At 39.0% G+C, this 20,762-nt stretch overlaps 1 protein-coding gene across 1 annotated transcript; it reads left to right on the top strand.

The window, feature by feature from the left end:
* Positions 1 to 33: 33 nt before the first annotated feature.
* LOC136746631 (pannexin-1) lies at positions 34 to 14,000 on the top strand. The gene is made up of 5 exons (XM_066699250.1): positions 34 to 497; positions 4,153 to 4,292; positions 7,330 to 7,538; positions 7,922 to 8,592; positions 10,834 to 14,000. Exons 1-5 carry the CDS (start codon positions 317 to 319, stop codon positions 10,932 to 10,934), a joined length of 1,302 nt encoding a protein of 433 aa, XP_066555347.1. The 5' UTR covers positions 34 to 316; the 3' UTR covers positions 10,935 to 14,000.
* Positions 14,001 to 20,762: the final 6,762 nt, after the last annotated feature.

The following is a 20,762-nucleotide window of genomic DNA, read 5'->3' as shown; positions in this document are numbered from 1 at the left end:
GAAGAGAGGTAGCGTGTAAAATTAAGGAAACAAAAAGTCCCTCCAGTGCTGGACAGGCAGCCACACAGCGCGGAGATGCCAGACCTGCCCCGGCGGTCACTGCTAGCGAGGGCTTAACTGCAAGAAGCTGGGATGCACATGGAGATCAAACTCACTTGATCACTTTCCAGAGTGAACAAAACGAAACCGCGGGCGGAGAAGACGGAGCCCTTGTTTTGATCTTGGCAGACGATGCGGGTGTAAGAGCCCAGGCCCCGGCAGCCCGATTCCGAGACGAGGATCTTCTTGGGCACCGAGCAGGACAGCCAAGGAAGCCATGGCGATTGCACATGTAGCCACAGAGTACGTGTTCTCCGATTTCCTGCTCAAAGAGCCGTCCGAGTCCAAATACAAAGGCGTGAGACTGGAGCTGGCGGTGGACAAGATCGTCACTTGCATTGTGGTCGGGCTGCCTTTGTTGCTCATCTCCCTTGCCTTTGCTCAGGAGGTGTCCGTGGGTGAGTACAGCCTAATAATAAAAACACGCGTGGCTTTCAAGACACCGTGCACGTCCGGGCTTGGATTGTACCAGTAACTGCAACAACAAGTCTGCGTGTTTTGTTGTACTTCTATCCCTAATGTAATGCAGTATTTTAGTGCATATGACTGTATATAGGACTTGTTGTCACTTAGCCATAGTCAGGTCAACTGTAGTCAATGCAGCAAAGTAATTCCGTTTAAATGCATTATTTTTTAAAATGTCTTGTTTACATTGATTCATGATGAATTAAAATGAATTAAAATATTTCCCCCCTGGCATATTGCTCATGCTCCGTCCAATACAACAAGTATTGTTGATTGGGGCCATTAACAAAGATGTACAGTATGTCATATTTATGCAGCTTTAGCTTACCGAGAACATCACACGCCTAATCCCGAAGGGCCTTGACTTCTTGTTGACCCATGTCTGTCGGGGAAACACAAGAGGTCACCCCTGTTTGTTTCTGTTCTGTCTTGGCAAATAAATGGGTAGTAAATTGGTATTTGACAGTCATTTGCATGAAAGGAAATGCCACCTCATAGCATTACAATCTGTTGAATCAAAGACATTCCCATCTCTGTTTCAGGACACCACCATCCTTACAGTAAACCTCTTCATGCTGATGTCCTTAAACTCATTCAACAAGTTAAATGTTTTTAATGTAATTGCTCATGTCAGGAGGTTAAAGTTGTGCTCCTTGCCTGAAACCCAGGTGGATTCCAGTCCTTGTGTGTGTAGATGAGCTGAATACACAACCTATGATGCATTTTGCCTCCAGCATTTCTCTCTTTAGTGGTTACACGAGTAAGGTGGGGCTGCACGAAGAAGACTTGTTTTTGAACTGTAGCCAGTGGTATTTGCCTACCTTGTATAAAAGGACTGTAGGGTGCCATAAATATCCCGCCCTGCACTCCTTTTCACCTCCTGCTGTCACTGTTTTACACAGGAGACCACGTTGTGCTCATCGTTCGTGTTCCCATTATAAACCAATACAACATTGGTTTAAGGAGTTGGAGGTTAACGTGTTTTGCACTAGCAATGTGTTCCAAACTGTGTGAAAAATGCTAGTCTCACTATTAACTAACCTGAACCAGGGTAGCCCATTTTATTTCAGGAGAAGTGTTTCTATTAAAGATCTATTTTTATTTCACTTTATGAAGCTAAACATCAGTGTTTATTCATATTCTGCTTTCAGCCAATCCCCCTTCCCTAAAATAAAATAATATACTATTTTTGTGATCCACTGCTATCTTGCTTTGACAGTTGTGGTCTAGCCTCAAAAGTAAAGGCGTGAGGAGGATGGTTATTTATCTCGGTTTGTTTTGAGCATCTGCTGAAGGTCATATCTTGTGATAACACCCTACTATGCGCTCCACTGTGATATGCAATCTCATGACCTAGTTGTGTCCGCTCCTATCAAACTGTAAGTTAGTGGTAAGCACTTACTCCCAATTTTCATGAATATTTAATCCATCATTATTCAATTAAATGAAAAAGCTATGGATTATTTGTCTAAATCCAAATGTAAGCGTTGAGAGTCAGCTTCTCCCTACGTGTCAGTCAGACATGACAACAGTACCTCCTGAAAGCATTTTTAAATGGCAGGTAATCATTTACAATTCAAATGCAGCTCTACTGGTGAGTTTTCAAACTGTGAAGCCAGTCCTCTCCTATATAATTAGCATGGCCCAGAACAATTACACCGGATCCCTTTCTGAATTCTTCTAGCTTTTGTTTTCAAAAAACGTAAACCAACTTAGAACAATGGCTTCCACATTGTGTAAGACTGCTTAAGGTTTTGTATTTCAATCTGAAAAGTGTGTAAATATCAGCAGTCAGGAGGTAAACAGCCCTGTAGAGAATATATTTGTCTTCCTGTAGAGAACATTTTAGTTTGCTGGCACTATGAATTGTGAATTGAATTGCGCAGCATCCACAAATGCACTCTAGACAGTGTAGCCTAAATCATGTTATCTCACACAAGCAAACCACAATTTGAACACCACTTTTACACATTTTTCTGAATCCACTTTAGAACACTGTATCTGTCTTTGAAAACAATTTGAATACCAGTGGCATCTTGTTATTTGAACAGATCTGGAAGATGGTGGGGGGCAGAGAGACTGTGAAAAGGGTCCCGGATTTGTTGAAATCCTTGGGGAATTTGACTTTTTAAACGGTTATTAAAGCCTGGTCTGCTTTCAAAGGCTGTATAACGAGGAATAGGGTTCACTCTGTTTCATCTTGCAGAAGGATGTTTGTAGAGCACTTTGAGTTGGGTTCTTGGGTTGTATTTGAGTTGGCATGTATAGGACAGAGAAACCAGTTTAAGTTGTTTACAGCACTGTTGTGATTTAGCTTAAATTAATCTGCAGGTAATTGGTTAGGAAATTAGATCCACGCGGCTCTCATTAGGAGCTCATGTTCTTATTAGTTAGCATGATGAGTGGGAAAACAACATCTTGTGATCATGTTTAGAAAAACTATCTCCTCATCTCCCGCTTTACTCTGTATCAAGTTTATATCAAGCACAGATTTATAATCGACTGAAAAGGTCAGGTGTCTTGTACATCTTGATGATCTCGTTGCCATCCGTTAAGTCTTTTGCAAAATGAAACTGAATAATGAATCATACTTGGCCTATATTACACAAGTGGAGTGGGATTATCCCTTGGTACAGAGCGGCTTTGTGTGAGTTTGTGATTCACGTGTTTATCTGTTGCAAGAGCAGAACACAAGTGGCATTGTGGTGATTTTAATCCAGAGTAATTTGTACACAGTTTTTCTTTTCATCATTATTTTGGCCTAAGCACGGCCTGAAATCACAAGGTTTTTTGTTTATGACTTTATTACGCTGTACACATGATTCTTGGAAAAAAGCAAAAGCTCTCGACTTCCTCAGATTCTAAGATAAAAGAAACTTGCCTTACTTCGGAAGTACAATGAAGCTAAATCTCCACTGAATATCATTATTTTCCAATGTTATACATTTACAACATTGTCGGCAATACATATATTTTTTTTATGCAACTGCAGTTTTCCTTTGCAAACTTAAATTAAATAACCCTTCCCACCTCTTTGCTGATCATTGATTTTTTTTTTCAATCTAAATGTATATGAAATTACAACAGTGAAAAATACAGTATAAATAGTAGACTAGTTTAATATTCAGTTAAATTGAATGCAATGTGTAACTTATTGATACATTTTATTTGAATAAATCCTGAAATAAAGCCATTGTCTTTTTGCAAAAAACAAAATGCATAGAAGTATAGCTCTTACAGGATTATTCAACTCCAAGCTAAGTGTAGAGTATACATTCTTCTTTAACACTCATTACTGGAAACAATCTAGGGGGATTAAATTATGTTTTCCTTACATTCAGATCTTAAGTGTTGCAGCTGCAAAATACCTGGTTAAATCCACTTAGATTGTTACCACTGCATGTGTCAGATGTTTCTTTTCTCAATCTAAATGTGATTTCTATCGCGGTCGTCGTACGAGATCATAAGCAAGGTGACAAAGGAAAGTGAAAATACAATCTAGATAAGATCAGGGTTTTATCTGCTTACTGACCTTTGCCTTCTGTCACATGATCCTTATTTGTCTGCTCTGATTTTGTGTTCCCTCAGGCACCCAGATCAGCTGCTTCTCCCCAAGCAATTTCTCCTGGCGACAGGCTGCCTATGTGGATTCCTTCTGCTGGGCCGCTGTGCAGCAGCAGCACTTGTCCCACAGCGACTATGGGCGTTTGCCACTCTGGCTACACAAGGTACAACCTGCTCCCTGCTTCCCCTTGCATGAGTTCATAGAGTATAGCTCTCAACAAAGCCATTTAGACCCTGTGGTAAGGGACTGGTAAACCTCCTGACCCATCCTGATGCCCCTTCTAATCTGGGATAATGTCCTTCTGTCCACAGCCTCACGCCTCCACTTATCACACATTCCCCCCCCATAGGCACCTCACTGCATACAGTTCTGCCAATGTTTGTACACTGAACAAAAATATAAATGCAATATGTGACAATTTTTAAAGATTTGAAAAGTGACAGTTCTTATAAGGAAATCGGTCAATTGAAATAAATTCATTAGGCCCTAATCTATGGATTTCAAGTCTCAAGTTTTGAGGGAGCATGTGATTGGCTGCTGACAGCAGGAATGTCCACCAGAGCTGCAGTCAGGTCAAGACCCTGGTGACGATGACAAGCTGTAGAGGAGCTTCCCTGAGGTGCTTTCTGACAGTTTGTGCAGAAATTCTTTGGTTGTGCAAACCAGTCCGGGTGGCTGGTCTCAGACGATCCCACCGGTGAAGAAGCCGGATGTGGAGTCCTGGGTTGGCCTGGTTACAAGTGGTCTGTGGTTGTGAGGCTGGTTGGATGTACTGCTAAATTCTCTAAAACAACGTTGGACTTGGCACACAATTTTCTGGCAAAAGCTCTGGTGGACGTTCCTGCGGTCAGCATGTCAATCGCACTCTGTGGCATTGTGTTGTGTGCCAAAACTGCACATTTTAGAGTGGCCTTTTAGTGTCCCTGGCACAAGGTGCACCTTTGTAATGATCAACTTCTTGATATGCCGCACCTGTCAGGTGGATGAATTATCTTGGCAAAGAAAAAATGCTCACAAACGGGGATGTAAATTAATTTGTGCACAAAATTTGAGAAGCCTTTTATGCATATGTACAATTTTTGGGATCTTTCATCTCATCTCATGAAATATGGGACCATGTTTCATCTAAGCCAGTTGTAATTAGTAATTCTATCACTTTTGTTTACATGCACTAATGCAGTGATATGGATCAGGTTTCATATCTTGCAAATAGTTTCCGAATGGTGCATCTATTTTTGGTAAAGGGTTCAGTATCACTAGGGCTCTAAGCACATGCTATACCTGTACATGTATAGTAGTTTATAATCAATCAAAGAGACAGATAAGCCTGGTGTGTCACAGTCAGGCTTACACGTTCATCTCTAGGAAACTGCTAACATGACTTGGAGCTTTAATATGAACTTGTTATTGATGGAGCAGAGTTCCTATAAAGGAGAGCATTGGTCTCTGTCTACTTTCTGCAGATGCCAGGAGCATTCTGTCATGTGCAAAATTAAATTTAGCCCAAAGAAGGCTGCAGCTGTCTGGGATTACACTTAAGACAGGCTCCCATCAAAGCGCACTTTCCAGCACAAGCACGACCTGCACAATAACGGAGCCCCTGAGAAAAGCTGTACAGAATTTTCTTGGTGTATGTAAACAGAATCTATCACACATTTTTAACTGTTACAGTGAGTAACATCAGTTCTATGTGACAATGGCAGGTGAATCTGTATTATTTGATTACATTAAATTGTCAATTGTACCCTTACAAGTGTCATTATATCATTCAGGTCAGTGTGAAATAAATCAAATGTATTTCCATTGGCCATCGACATCAGCTTGTCATTACAATGCTTCTGCTTCTATACATTACAACCTAAACTGGAAAACATGCAAAAAAATTGTTTGAACAAAATTGACTGTCCTACACTTCTGCTGACCTGTTTCTTTTGTATATGAATTTCAGAAACATCAACTCTATACAAATGTCTGATTTGTTTGCTAATCAAAATATATGCAAAACTCGAATCTTCTAAAAAATAAAAAAAAAAAAGCCTACACCAGAACTCTGATAATAATGTTCAGATGACCTACACATAGTAATACCTGAAGGATTTTTCTGAAGGGTTGTCTGATGGGTGAAACTTTTTTTTTCTCTGCCTAGTTTGGTGCTTGAGCAGCAGGTGGCAGTGAAGATGCACAAAGTATTTTGTATTATTTTTATATTATCTTGAATTGATGATCTGTGTTGTTGTTGTTTTTTTTAAGTATATATTTTGTTGATCTTTTTTTTTATAATATTGATGTGTAACATTGGTAGAATTGGTCAAAGCTTTTGAGAAATCCTGCCCTTGGCAATATAGCATTCTTCCTGCCCAGTACCCAAACCATTATCAGGACCTTGACTGCTAAATCATAGTGCTCAAATACAAACAAGGCATTCATGGAAATGCAATGCATCTGTGCTCTAAGCCAGCAGCAATTTAATTTCCCCAGATTCATGACCCTAGTTCAAAATTTCATCAGAACTAAACCATATGATATCCTAAGGGTAGCAGTTTTTGATGCACCTCATAGCTTCTTATATGGCATAAAGGCATATGAGCTAGGGAAGCAGATGTTACTGTTGCTACTGGATGTTTTAAACTTCTCAATTGAAGGAACTAAAATAATCTGCTTTTGAATATGAGACAAAATTGTTACATTCCAATTGTATGATGACTGTAAAGGGCTATACATTGTTTTTCACAGCACATAGAAATCCACATCGATTTTCATAAGTCAGAGAGAACAGATCTGTAAACTCTTGGAAGAATTGAAGTACACATAGTGTGACAGAAGGAGGCAGAAGAGATCTTGAGCAATCCCCCTTTTCTGAAATGCGCATCATGTACCTATTTAATATGTGCCCTCTGTGGGTAGGATTTAAAGAAGACGTGTGTGTGGATATCCAGGGGAATTTTAAGATCCTGCTGATGTCAATATGTGGTTTAGGTAGGGGGAGTTAATTATTTTGGGACAGAGCAACGCAATCTATGGCCTCAGAATTGATGCCGCTGCATTACTGTGTTGCAGGCTAATCAATTTCTTAATCTCTGAGGCTCACTGAAACAACAGGTCAATAATAAACAGGCCTCGCAGCAGAATTAACTCATAATCTTCTTCTCGCTGACTCTCTCCGTGTGTCTGTCTGTCTCTCTCTCTTTCTACACGGGCAGTTTTTTCCCTACATCCTCCTGCTGGTGGCCATTCTCATGTACATCCCAGCCTTGTTCTGGCGATATACTGCAGCTCCGCACCTCTTCTCTGACCTCACCTTCATCATGGAGGAGTTTGACCGCTCCTACAACAGCGCCATCAAGCTGGCCAAGAGCATGGCCACCAATGGGGTCCTGGACTCCAGCACTGCCCCTCCAGACACACGCAGGTGAGCCAAAAAGCAATCCGTCAAAGTGCCTGACACAGCTGCAAAAAACAAAACAGAAATATGTTATTTGTTTGTTAGTCTTTTCTAAAGGGTTATGGAGCATACTGAATTAATTAACATTAAAAACGAAGAACTGTAGCCAAGCAGGTTAAGTAACTCCATTACTTCATCACTACTATCTTCTGTCTGCTTCTATCCAACTACTGAAGTGATTTTGCAGTGGTGAAATGTTTAAGATCAATTTAGACATTGAAACAATTGCCAGTAAAATTTGATATACAGTGAGAGCATCTCCGAAATGGCCATTTATTTTACATTGGATGGGACAGAGTATCTGATATCTTTAAATGCTCTAATTAATCCCTGTTCTCTGTGCCCTACAGCTCCCTGGATCTGACTGAAGGTTATTTTAAGTACCCGTTAGCTGAGAACTATCTCAAGACAAAGAAGGCGTCCAAGGGTCTAATAATCAAGTACCTCATCTGCCGTACCATGACTTTTCTCATTCTTCTATTCACTTGCATATACCTGGGGTACTACATCAATCTCGCCGCGCTCACGGACGAATTCAAGTGCAACATTCGGACCGGAGTGCTCAAAAACGATAGCCTGATCCCTGACTTTCTCCAATGTAAGCTCATTGCGGTTGGCGTATTCCAGCTCCTTAGCTATATCAACTTAATAGTATATGTCATAGTGGCACCTGTCATTATCTACACCACCTTGATTCCAGTCAGGCAGAGCACGGAGTTCCTCAAGGCCTATGAAAGCTTGCCCACCTTTGGCTTCATGGACACCTCATCTAAGTTCTATAGTGACTTCAGTTTGTACTTACTCTTCATGGAGGAAAACCTCAGCGAACTGAAGTCCTACAAGCGCCTGAAAGTCCTAGAACACGTGCAGCAGAATGGCGAGGGGAGTCTCGATATAATGTACCTCTTGAGAAATCTTGGCCAGGTGAAGACAGATGCTGTAGATGGCAAGATACTCCATCACCATAGCAACAACAAAGCAGCCAGATTAGAAAAGGAAAATAACGCAACTGAACTGAAAGGTAAGCATTTCATCTCTCGAATATGATATTCCAGTCAGAAACAAACAACAAAAACAAAACTGTAAGCATCTTAAACTTGTATACCTTTAAGGAAAATTAAATGGTCTTTGCTAGCTTTTATATTTTATTTTTTATTTACAATTGTATCTTTTTTCACATTTCAAAGAGCCGAGCTTTGGAGCGTTTAAGAGCGTTTCATAATAAAGTCAGTAATTTGCAAATTAGTAAATTGCAATGTAAGGACATTTTACATATCACAAGGAACATGCCAATTGAAGGGCATGTCACTGATTGGATACACTTGGCATGTGCCACTCAGGGATCCTCAGAGGTTAATATTGAATAGAAGGTTTGCAGCTTTTTAAATTTCATCCTGTGAAATCCACCTGAACCTCTTTAATAGTGAAATGCCCTTACCCCTGTCAGTGTCAAGTGGCGACAACCGAAAGCAGGGGATGCGATGGAGGGTAAATAAAAATCCCTACCAGAGTAAATGTAAGGGCGAGCAAATATGTCCTTGACAATCTGGGGGTTCAGCAATCATATTTTACTGGAAATCAAATGTATTGCGTAGTTTCTAGCGGTGCATACAAATGCTGTTTTAAATCTAGTTGTGCGTGAGCTTATTGCGGAAATCAGTCAAGGAATATTTGAGAGGGAATGTGTAATGCCTGTAAAACATCATCCAGGATGCTTAGTTGGAAATACAGGATGAAGTTCATCTCAAGGACTGTATTAATGCTTATTGGACTTAGATACATATTTTTGTGTCTAATTTGGGCTGAGAATCCACAATCACATCAGTCATACTTGCATATTAGCTCTTAATTCATCAAGTGTGACCTAGAGATAACAGTATCAGGGCTTCCTGGGATTAATCGGATGGTTTTGAGCTGTAAAATTGCTTTCTTTCCTCAGAGTGAGTTTATGGTTTCTTGGTGATTATTTACTTTGTCTCCTGGTAAAATGGCACCAAGCCAGTCATATGTCAGTATTTTCTTCAAATGGTCAGCAGGAGGGAGACAAACTTATATTGAACTTGCAAAACTTTAAAACAAATCTACAAACGCTAAGGAAAAGCAAAAATACAAAAAATTCTCTAAAATACTAAACGGATACTTTTTTTCCTTCTAAACAATGTAAATGTCTTTTTAAGCTGTTGTTACATTCAAAATACAGATGTGATGCAATGTTCAAATCTATAAAAACACACGGAGAATAGCAGAAATCAGTGATTCCACCCATTGAGGAAAGTCAAGGCCATCGATTTGCATGCGTCCTGTCTGCAGTCACGATGGCTATTGTGAGTCGGTTACTCATTTGTTAATAACAGGCTTGCCCACCTGCACTGAAGAGCCTGCTGTAGCATATGGAATTCACTGACCCAGCTTTCTATTAATCATCCTAATAGATGGCTTTTGACAGGGTGAGGTAGCACAGATGGCTAATTTACTTGCTTTTCATGCTGTTAAGAGCCTTTCCGTGAAATCCCCATCCAAATTCAAGAGGAGTTACTAAATGAGAAGCGCAGGCATCGCAGAAGCATCCAGCTGTATTAGTACAGATTTGCAGTCTTCACGGCAATGTCTGTTATATGTATAAAAAAAAAAAAAAGTTTCCCGTCGCCATACCAAATGCACTATGCTAGCAGCGATGTAAAATGATGCATGCAAAATGGGGCTAGAATATTTTCCTTGAGAGAAGTTTTGACCTAGATCGTTAAAGGATTTGCACTTCATTTTACAGGTGCAAATACTATACAATGTGTAGATAGTTATGTATTAGGCCATGTGATACCTAAAGGGAATGTATTGTAACATTGTGTTAAAATTAAGGACTGATTGGTTTATTTCACATCAGTGGCTTAATGTTATGAATAGTTAAGTTTTTTTGGTTTTGTTTATCCACAATACTGGATACTGAGACATTTTTTTAAGGCTGCCTCGGTCCTTGCATGTAGTGATTCTATAAATATTAATGGACACATTTTAAAGTTTAATCAAATTATTAAAAACATCTTAAAACATCCATTTAATCTGCATTAAAGGTTATTTTAATCTGAACTGAATATGCTCCTTTTCTGTCTTGAGTGCCCTAAAAAAATTAATGAATGCATTAATTTACATTTGAACTATTTTGTTAAAGCAACAGTAGTTCAATAGTTATGTTCATGCCATTTAGAGTTCTTGAGAATTTTAAGTGCTAACAAATGTTTTGGGTGGGTTGGTTTTCTATTTACAGAGTTGTCCGACTTATCATTGGAAGACGGACTCAAAGATAAAAAACTCAGGGAGGAGAAAGCGGTACGACAGAGAATGCTGGATTCCACCTCCACGTGTTAACGGCAAGTTTCTACTCTCAACATGTTGAAGCTGGATGATGAAGAAAGACTGTCCAAGACTGCTTCATCCAGCCCGGAATTGGCACCGGAATTACGGTTGGACAATTTTTGCGGTAGAAATTTAGAATCTCGACGATTCTGAAGACAAGGACACCATTCAACATGCGGTACTGATGGCAACTCTCTTTTGGTAGCTCAGATTTAATATTCGTTTACAGATATTTTTATGTAAAATGTATTGGCTATTGATCTTCAAAATATTTTCTGCAAATGGGTCTGCATGTTTTGTCTTGTCTTGTGATCTTCCCCCCCCCTACTATCTTTTTAAGTGATTTAAAATACACTGCTGTGTGGTACACCAACATACCTCAGGTCAGATCTTCAAAACGTGCTTTTCTTGTTCACCGAAAAATATGAAATGTGAAACACCACTGAATGCTTGAAGATATTACACTCGGCATAAGGACATTAGTTCTGAATTCTGGTTCTGCATGTGGTTAAACCTCACTCAGAATATGAGGGCCTGCTCATGCTTGGTGTCAGTGGTAAGGTTATGAATTGCAGTGAGCTGACTTCCGTTGAAGCTGGAAGGTTGAAGGTGTTGCATGGATTCACGTAGACATGCCTGCGGTTGGGTTGTTTTGCTGTAACAATGAACACAAAACACTGAGCCTGAGAATTATGTATTTAGAATTGAAAATGACACTGTTAGAATTTGGCTTCTAGTAAAACACCTCAGGAAATGTGTTTGGAAGTGACCTTAAAATGTGCAGCGCAAGGGTTTCTGTATTTCTTCACAGAAGAAGATAAGGGCCCATGCAGTGGCAGTTAAGCTGTATACACTTGAAACTGAATGGACCCGTGAGATTTGATTTTACATTTATCATGGCTTTTGTGACTGAAAGCTTTTATGATATTTGAGAACAAAACCGATTTTCTTTAATTTTCTGTGATTTTATTATTCGTACTATCAAATGCTTTCATTGTTTTTTGTGGATGTTGTAGATCATTTCACCTTTAAAACAAAAATCAAACTGCCAAAAAATATTTCGTTCTTTGTCAGAGAAGCCTTAATTTCTTACTTTATAGAACGTATCCAATGCTGCTTTTGTATTTTTTTTTTGTAGATACGTTTCTTAAAAAAATTTGCTATTTTTTACACTTTCTATCTAGGCCTACATTGCTTGTTAGAGTTTCAGACCACTAGATTAAAGCTGAAACAATTAGATGTTCTCAATCGAAGGCTGTGTGGGAGACCGTCACCCTATTTGTTCGTAGTTCTGAATGAAAAGGGTAATTTTACTTCTCATTCACGGAGTTGGCAGTGATTTTTTTTTTCAAGCAGTCATGATTAAAACTAAAGCAATCTAAAACTAAAAGTGCTATCTTAATTAACTTTCCTTGGGCTTCCAGTTTCTAATTGGATGCATGCTGTACCAGTACTTCTTGCAGCCAACATAAAGAAGACTGAATAGAATGAAAAACCGATGGAATGCCAAAGAAAACTGACCAATGTAAATGATTTTGCGAGTTGTACAGTAGATGTATATAGTGTATATACAGTGGTTTCCATGTGTTTGCACTCTTGCTGGTGATGTACAGATGTATAGCTGCTAGTGCTCACATTGCTCTGAATTTAGAATGGAGTGCTATTGCAGTTATTTAAATTGTGTCCATTACCATCTATGAGAGAATTTGGGGATTTTAATTTATACTTCTATGCATTTTTTTTTTTTTTTTTTTTTTTACTTTTATGGATTTGTCCCCATTATTTAATATTCAATTGCTGTCAAACATGCATGATGTTAGAAACCTTCAATTTCTACTTTTTTAATTAGCCTGCCGTATATGTAATGTGTATGGCAATTGTGGAAATTATGGCAGGAGCTGATAAAAAGAAGTGTAAGTAGTTTGTGGACAAATTCATGGTCTCTCCTCTAACATTCTTCATCAGAGATGGTTTACTGTATTTGCTATATCCATAGGCTTAATAAAGTAGATATAAATCTCATGGGATTTTTAGGCTAGTCAAGGGTCTGTGGGTCTAGCGAATCTGATTTTGTAATCCAGTCGCCTAAATCAATCCAGAGATTTTAGTCTTGGGGTATTAAGTCACTGTAGTGAGTTTTATTAAACAGGAACATGGTCGTGTATCATTTTGTTGTTGGTTTGATGGGGAGTCCTGGTCACAATGCAGCAACAATAAAGTGGTGGTTAAAGAGAAACTATTACTAAAATAAATCAAAAGCTGTGATTTATCTCTGAAATTAAGTTTACAACATGTTCTTCTGCTTTGCCATATGTATGACATATGTTAACACGGACAAAACTGGTGAACAAGCGGACGGGCTCATTTCGAATGCGTTGATGTAAGATTGTATTATTTAAAACCCTCGGAATGCGTGATCGGTCGTTTGGCATGTGTCTTGTAGCAAAAATGTTTTTGTAATTTTATGGTGCAATTAACTTGGAAGTAACTGCTGTATATAAATATGGATGTGTATTAACAGAATTTGTCTAAAAGTGGAGTCAGATGGGAGAATTGAAAAACTGAACGCATCGTGGTGCACACTTTGTCACACAGATACAGGGATAATGGAAAATTCGCTATGCTGTTCAACTCTGTATGTGTAAATGTGCAGGTGCAGTGCATTTCCTATGAATTATCTCATTTTGTTTTTATTTAAAAAAATCAGAAACTTTTACCACATTGTCTTTTCCTCTGCAATTAGTTTCTGTGGATATGTACCAAATTGTCAAGTGCAGAGAAAACATGACTACTGACATTTCATTCCTTGGTCTCCAGAGCCACTGTCTGTTCAGCCTGGTTGGCTTAATTAATTTAAACTTTTAACAAATTAAATTGGAGGAATTAATTAAATTACCCATTGGTGTATTTTGTTGTGATTTATTGTGCTGTCTTTTGAAGTGATTCAGCCCGGCCTACTGCAGTAGACCTGCTGTCATAGGAATAGCACCACAAAATGTAAAAGGCCAAAAAGAGAATCAAAATGTACTGGTTACAAAGGACTTGTCTATAATAAACTCATCACTTGGTCTATTTGTATATTCTCCCTCTCTCTCTGTCTCTCTCTTTCTCACTAACCTGTCTGCCCAATGTGTCCTGGCTGCTTCCTCCAGCAATGTGGAGTTTGCCAGCTATTAGGACTGATTGGAGATGGTGACAATCATCAATCGACGTGTGTGCATCTGTTAGCGAGAGAATTTCAGCTGATTTTATTCAAAACCAATACAATTGCCTGCTGGCTAGAGGGCGCTGTAGCCCTGTAATGAAAACCGTGATGAATAATTTTCTCTCTCTCTCGCTCCCCCCTTTTCAATACACAGAGTTCAAGACCCTTTTGTTTTGGTGTGTACTGCATTGGCCTTGCAATGAGAGGATCAATTTAAGAAACACATTTGCCTTTTAAGCACAAAAAAAAAAAAACCTGAATGACATGCAGCCTAATATAGATGTCTGTCTTAATAAGCCCTTGAGAAGCCTTTTGCAAATCGATTTTGTTTGAATGAAGGCTTCCTAAATAGCTTTGTGTGTTTTAACAACCTTAAAAGAAAGAGAATGTATCAAACACCATCTTTAGAATATTAATTATTCATCTCACCAATAAACACATAATCCAAAAAATGTGTTCCATCTACTGTTGAAAGTTTGATTTAAAAATCCCATTTAGAGTACCCTTAAATTTTGAAAAATAAAATTTGAATCCATTAGGAATTGATTCACATATTCAGGTAAGTGGATATTATTTCCTATCATACAATTAATCTCGCATGCAATGTATCAGCTGGGCTCCAATAGTGAGTCAATAGCAGTCATAGGTAATAAATCAATAATGTTCAATGATATTTTGATAAGGTTTCCATAATGACAACCTAAATTATTCAACTAAAATCATAGGAAACACAGTACTTTGTGATCAAAGTTATTATTGTATCTCTGGGAATAATATACCAGCAGAAAACTTAAAAGGAATTGGAATCACGCTCAATATACAAACAAGGCGAACTGTTCCCCTTCTTCTGTAATTCAAAGGCATCATGAATCTTTAACGCTATATAAACTTTCATGTCACGTTCTGCACGGTTTTGTTGCCACTGGTTAAGACCTCTAGCTTAAAAGCTACACAATTAAGCAAACATAATTAAATTAAACCAAGCCTGTCAAAATAGTTCTCTCTCATTCATGGGGAGTACTGTAATGACTGTATTTTTTTTAATTCAATAAGATTCGTGACGAACTTGGTCAAACCCAGTGTTGGGTACCACATGCATTAGCAAGTCTGATTTCTCAGTATGGAAGAGCTTCTTTAATCCGTGTGAATGTGGAGCTGTACCTTGCTTGCGGGGAATTGCTTTGAAAACACCACATTTCCTTTGTATCTCTTCTACTGAGAAAATGACTTCACCATCCAAACACTTTGTGCTCAGTGGCCAGTGATAAAGTCAAGGATAAGTCTGCATAATGCATCTTTCAGAGAAGGTGGTGTTCGCCAAGAAAACTACCTCAAATATTATAATAGCAGGTCATTTCAGTCGCATACAAGTGTTGCAGTGGAGCATATTTTAATATATTTTGATGCTTGCTTGGTTAATAGAGGTTTGGTTGACATTGTTTCAACACAATTGAAATGGGTTTCTCTCACTTTTCAAGCATTGCAAATATTTGTTAAGGCAACTTTTCCATCTGAGGTAGCTTTTCGCTACCAGAGAGGAATCACAGTAATTAAGAAGTGAATAGGTTGAAAACGAACTTCATATGTGTGAAACCGATTTGTAAGTCTTTCATCTTATAAGATTTCAACAAGGTATTTTTCTCAAGTGCCTTATCTGTGTCCTGCAGTTTGTCCTTCATTTGTTTTTCTCACAAATGTTGTTTGATGTTGTACATGAAAGAGGGTAGGCCAAATTAGATATTAGGTGACATATCAGACTGCCAACTGGTAGTATCCAAGTTCATTGACAGCCTGCAGCCAGGATATAATCATTGAAATCCCCAAATATAATGAATTCTAAAAAATTGTGTCCTGCTAGCAACAGTTTTGGAAGCTGTTACATCTGTTGCTATGTCTGTGGGAACGTCTGCATGCTCAGCGTTTTATGTCCGTTAGTTTGGTAGCTGGAAATTGTTGCCAAGTGTGAAATGGCTCTCATGGAATGCATGCTAAGAGATGCGATGTACAAAAAAACACTCCTTGGTAACCAACGAAGCAACTATTTAAACCTTTCATCTTTGCAGGAAAGATTATCGCTCCTCTCACCCAGGGTGTTTATTTCCTTTTCAATGTCAAGACCTACAGTGCTAATTTGCCATGTTTGCACACCTACCGCCTGCCTGCCAGCACAAAAGACTGTTTGATGTCATAACTTTGATTATGGTGCACAAATGTGTTGAGATAATCAAAGTCATACTTCAGGAGAAAAGCACGACAAACAAACAAAGCAGAAGACACATGACGCCACACAGGATAAGAGAACAAGTCTTTGCTTTTCGATGTGCCATTCCATTAGGATGGAGGGGTCAACCTTTTTGCTTCCACAAGATTAATTGCTGAATCAGAATAAGTGCTGAATGAATATTGTAATATCAAGAGCGAGCTGCTGAAATGAAATGGGTCTTTAGCACATAACGTATTGCTTTAATTACAACTACTGATGAACACAATCTGTGACTTGGTTGTGTTGTGCAAGAGGATAGAAGGATAATGAAAACACTAATGAAAACTCTGCAGCTCTCTTTTCTACTCTCTCCTACTGCGCTTCTTTCCTGACACTAAGTGTGAAATCTATGTCGGCACTTTTTCACAAAGTGCACTTGTTTTAATCATTTTTCTTGGGGGGGCGGATAAGAAAGAAAGACATGCGAATTTGTATTCAGTATTGGTATTGTTCTCTGTTTGGCTGAAAATAATTGGCTCCAAAGAAATTCCGTGCTCACGTCAAATCAATATTCCTTTACCAAGGATGCATTTAATAGCCGTCTGATTATCACCACTTCCTGCTAATTGAATTAAATTAGTCCTTATTTATGATGGCAGCTTTCTAGGCAGTCTAAATATTCCTTCATACTTCATTCATTGGTTGAGTTGGTTTCTTTTTTCCTCCATATGGACAGTTTAGCATAATAACAAATTCTAGTTGGTGTTTTTTTAATATATATATATATAGCAACAGCAAAGTTTCAATTTACATATCTGGTTTTAAGCATTTGATCTGAGCTATTTAATGACTTTTAAAAGATACTGTAGCTGTGGCAGTCTTAATGGCCTGTGCACACCTGTGAGAAAGTGATCCTACAGAGATATGGGCACAGCTGATCCTGAATAAGATGAGAACGTGCTTGGAAACTGTTAATGCAATGAGAACTACTGGTGGGACAGGAATTGTACTGAATATTCATTCATCCTAGGCAATTCCTGAGTGACTTCCTATAACAGATCTGATCTATTATATATGTAGCAATGAACTTAAATCGAGACCAGCCATTTGATTCTGCTGTTTTACTTTCTCTAATTCCTATAGGGATCTGCAACTACTGGGACCCACAGGGGAAACCATTCTAATTTCACCTGAGCTCTGAGTGGCTTCGATGACAACTGTTTGCTTAACTAGTAAAAGTTCATGTTATCCAGGTCTCTACTCCTTGACAATGAAAAAGCTACCTATTAAACCTGTTGGGCTGTGACTTCTCCGGGACGAGGATATTTGGTTAGAGATATTTGCTGTCTTTTTTGGTACTGCATTGTGTTTCATTGGCCCAGCAACGCCATCTCTCATAGAATGGTGCTGATATCTTGTCATTTTGTTCATCCACGAATATCTGTTGTAGAAATTTTGAACACAGGCGGACAAGTTGTTTTAAAATGGAGTCCTCTGGACACAGTGACTGTGTCTCACTGTGATGCACCGACATCACAGCTGTCATTTTCTCCCCATTTCCCATTATGTTGGTGATTAAACTGAGCAAATGGCCTGTGACACAGAAGCTGCTTCAGTGACCTCTTATCAGGGGAAATGTTCTTTGTCTGGGTGAGCTCCTGTTACTTTTAATCTGCTAGTTCGAAATCGGCAGCATGGCCATATGCTACACCCCATTTCTCATAACACCTCTCTGAGTCCTTGTAATTGAATGTGTGTCATTTTGTTAAACACCGGTTTCACACTGGGTTTTGCAGAGTTATCAATTCATGTCAAAAGGATTGTGAAAATGTTCAAAAGGAGTCAATACTATATTTATATTCAGGGCATATTCTATGTGATTAAGAACTAGGCAAGGGGGGTTGTAATCTTTCATGTGCAAGTCAGATGAGAGTCTTTTTTTCTCAGTTGTTAGAGGCATAACATTCAGATCCCTTCACTGTACAGAGCAGTTGATGAAGTGATTGATGTGGTCTTGGGTAAAGACTTTGTTGTATTCTACAGAAAATTTAGTCTAACTGCCTAAAAGTGTAGACTGTCTGACTGTGGTGAAAGGAATTGCCAGTCAGTTAATGGTAAAACAAGACTGAACAGGTAATAAGTATGTTAACTTTAGCTGTCCAAAGAAATCACATTTCACTGAGAGAAAAGACAAAGTTAAACTTTTGTTACTTGAGACATATTGATAAAAAATATTGAATGTTACTGACCTTTGATGCACAAAGAGAACAGACGAGCATTCTTCGCACATCTCTGTGTAGTGTATTATTTTAAGTAGACCATGATCAGCATCATTACATTCTCACCTTCAAAATGAACCTCTTTCAATAATAGACTGGTGATTTGCCTTTGCTATTAATTAATGTACATGTTCTTTTATGTGTCTATGAAAGATTACGTAGAATTAATTCACAGAATCCATTGAAATTGTGCTGGAGAAATGTTCCTTGGCCCTCCAGTGCTTAAGTCACAAATTAAAATGTTCTCCCTTTGTGTCGGAAATCTATTGCTTAACCAGATCTACACAGCTTTTGATGAAGCTCATGTATTACCTCTAATGGAATAATTTCCAATTGGGACACGTTTAAATTTTTGTATTATGTATCTGACTTTTGCCTGGTGGCGAGAAACTCCAGACACATGAAAAACATTTTGATAGCCTTTCTTTATGTATATTACATTATGTTAACATGGTGGGAGTCATTTTAAATATATATATACTCAGCAAAAAACTAAACATCCCTTTTTCAGGACACTGTATTTTAAAGATAATTTTGTAAAAATTCAAATAACTTTACAGATCTTTATTGTAAAGGGTTTGCAGGAAATCACGTCCAGTGAAGGTGGGTTTGTGCCCATAGGCGACGTTGTTGCCGGTGATGTCTGGTAAGGACCTGCCTTACAACAGGCCTACAAGCCCTCAGTCCAGCCTCTCTCAGCCGATTGCGGACAGTCAGAGCACTGATGGAGGGATTGTGCTTTCCTGGTGTAACTCGGGCAGTTGTTGTTACCATCCTGTACCTGTCCCGCAGGTGTGATATTCGGATGTACCGATCCTGTGCAGGTGTTGTTACATGTGGTGTGCCACTGCGAGGACGATCAGCTGTCCTTCCTTTCTCCCTGTAGTGCTGTCTTAGGCATTTCACAGTACGGACATTGCAATGTATTGCCCTGGCCACATCTGCAGTCCTCATGCCTCCTTGCAGTATGCCTAAGGCACGTTCACGCAGATGAGCAGGGACCCTGGGCATCTTTCTTTTGGTGTTTTTCAGAGTCAGTAGAAAGGTCTCTTTACTGTCCTAAGTTTTTATAACTGTGACCTTAATTGCCTACCATCTGTAAGCTGTTAGTGTCTTTACGCCCGTTCCACAGGTGCATGTTCATTCATTGTTTAATTGTTTATGGTTCATTGAACAAGCATGGAAAACATTGTTGAAACCCTTTACAATAAAGATCTGTAAAGTTATTTGGATTTGTACAAAATTATCTTTAAAATACAGTGTCCTGAAAAAGGGATGTTTCTTTCTTTGCTGTGTGTGTGTATGTACAGTGAGGGGAAAAAAGTGTATTTTAACAGTGAGAGACAGAATAACAACAAAAAAATCCAGAAAAACGCATTTCAAAAAAGTTATAAATTGATTTGCATGTTAATGAGGGAAATAAGTATTTGATCCCCTATCAATCAGCAAGATTTCTGGCTCCCAGGTGTCTTTTATACAGGTAACGAGCTGAGATTAGGAGCACTCCCTTTAAGAGAGTGCTCCTAATCTCAGCTCGTTACCTGTATAAAGGACACCTGTCCACAGAAGCAATCAATCAATCAGATTCCAAACTCTCCACCATGGCCAAGACCAAAGAGCTGTCCAAGGATGTCAGGGACAAGATTGTAGACCTACACAAGGCTGGAATGGGCTACAAGACCATCACCAAGCAGCTTGGTGAGAAGGTGACAACAGTTGGTGCGATTATTCGCAAATAGAAGAAACACAAAATAACTGTCAGTGTCCCTCGGTCTGGGGCTCCATGCAAGATCTCACCTCGTGGAGTTTCAATGATCATGAGAACGATGAGGAATTAGCCCAGAACTACACGGGAGGATCTTGTTAATGATCTCAAGGCAGCTGGGACCATAGTCACCAAGAAAACAATTGGTAACACACTACACCGTGAAGGACTGAAATCCTGCAGCGCCCGCAAGGTCCCCCTGCTCAAGAAAGCACATGTACAGGCCCGTCTGAAGTTTGCCAGTGAACATCTGAATGATTCAGAGGAGAACTGGGTGAAAGTGTTGTGGTCAGATGAGACCAAAATCGAGCTCTTTGGCATCAACCCAACTCGCCGTGTTTGGAGGAGGAGGAATGACCCCAAGAACACCATCCCCACTGTCAAACAT

This window comes from Amia ocellicauda, chromosome 3, assembly GCF_036373705.1.
Source record: "Amia ocellicauda isolate fAmiCal2 chromosome 3, fAmiCal2.hap1, whole genome shotgun sequence".
NCBI classification, from domain to species: Eukaryota; Metazoa; Chordata; class Actinopteri; order Amiiformes; family Amiidae; genus Amia; species Amia ocellicauda.
The sequence above is the reverse complement of the archived record's forward strand: the minus strand, read 5'-3'. Positions and strand labels throughout refer to the sequence as shown.

Bases quoted from the DNA above. Each gene is read 5' to 3' on its own strand.
- LOC136746631 (XM_066699250.1), top strand. From the start codon at position 317: ATGGCGATTGCACATGTAGCCACAGAGTACGTGTTCTCCGATTTCCTG. The intron at 4,293-7,329 runs GTACAACCTGCT...CTACACGGGCAG, and splicing joins TGCCACTCTGGCTACACAAG to TTTTTTCCCTACATCCTCCT. The intron at 7,539-7,921 runs GTGAGCCAAAAA...TGTGCCCTACAG, and splicing joins GCCCCTCCAGACACACGCAG to CTCCCTGGATCTGACTGAAG.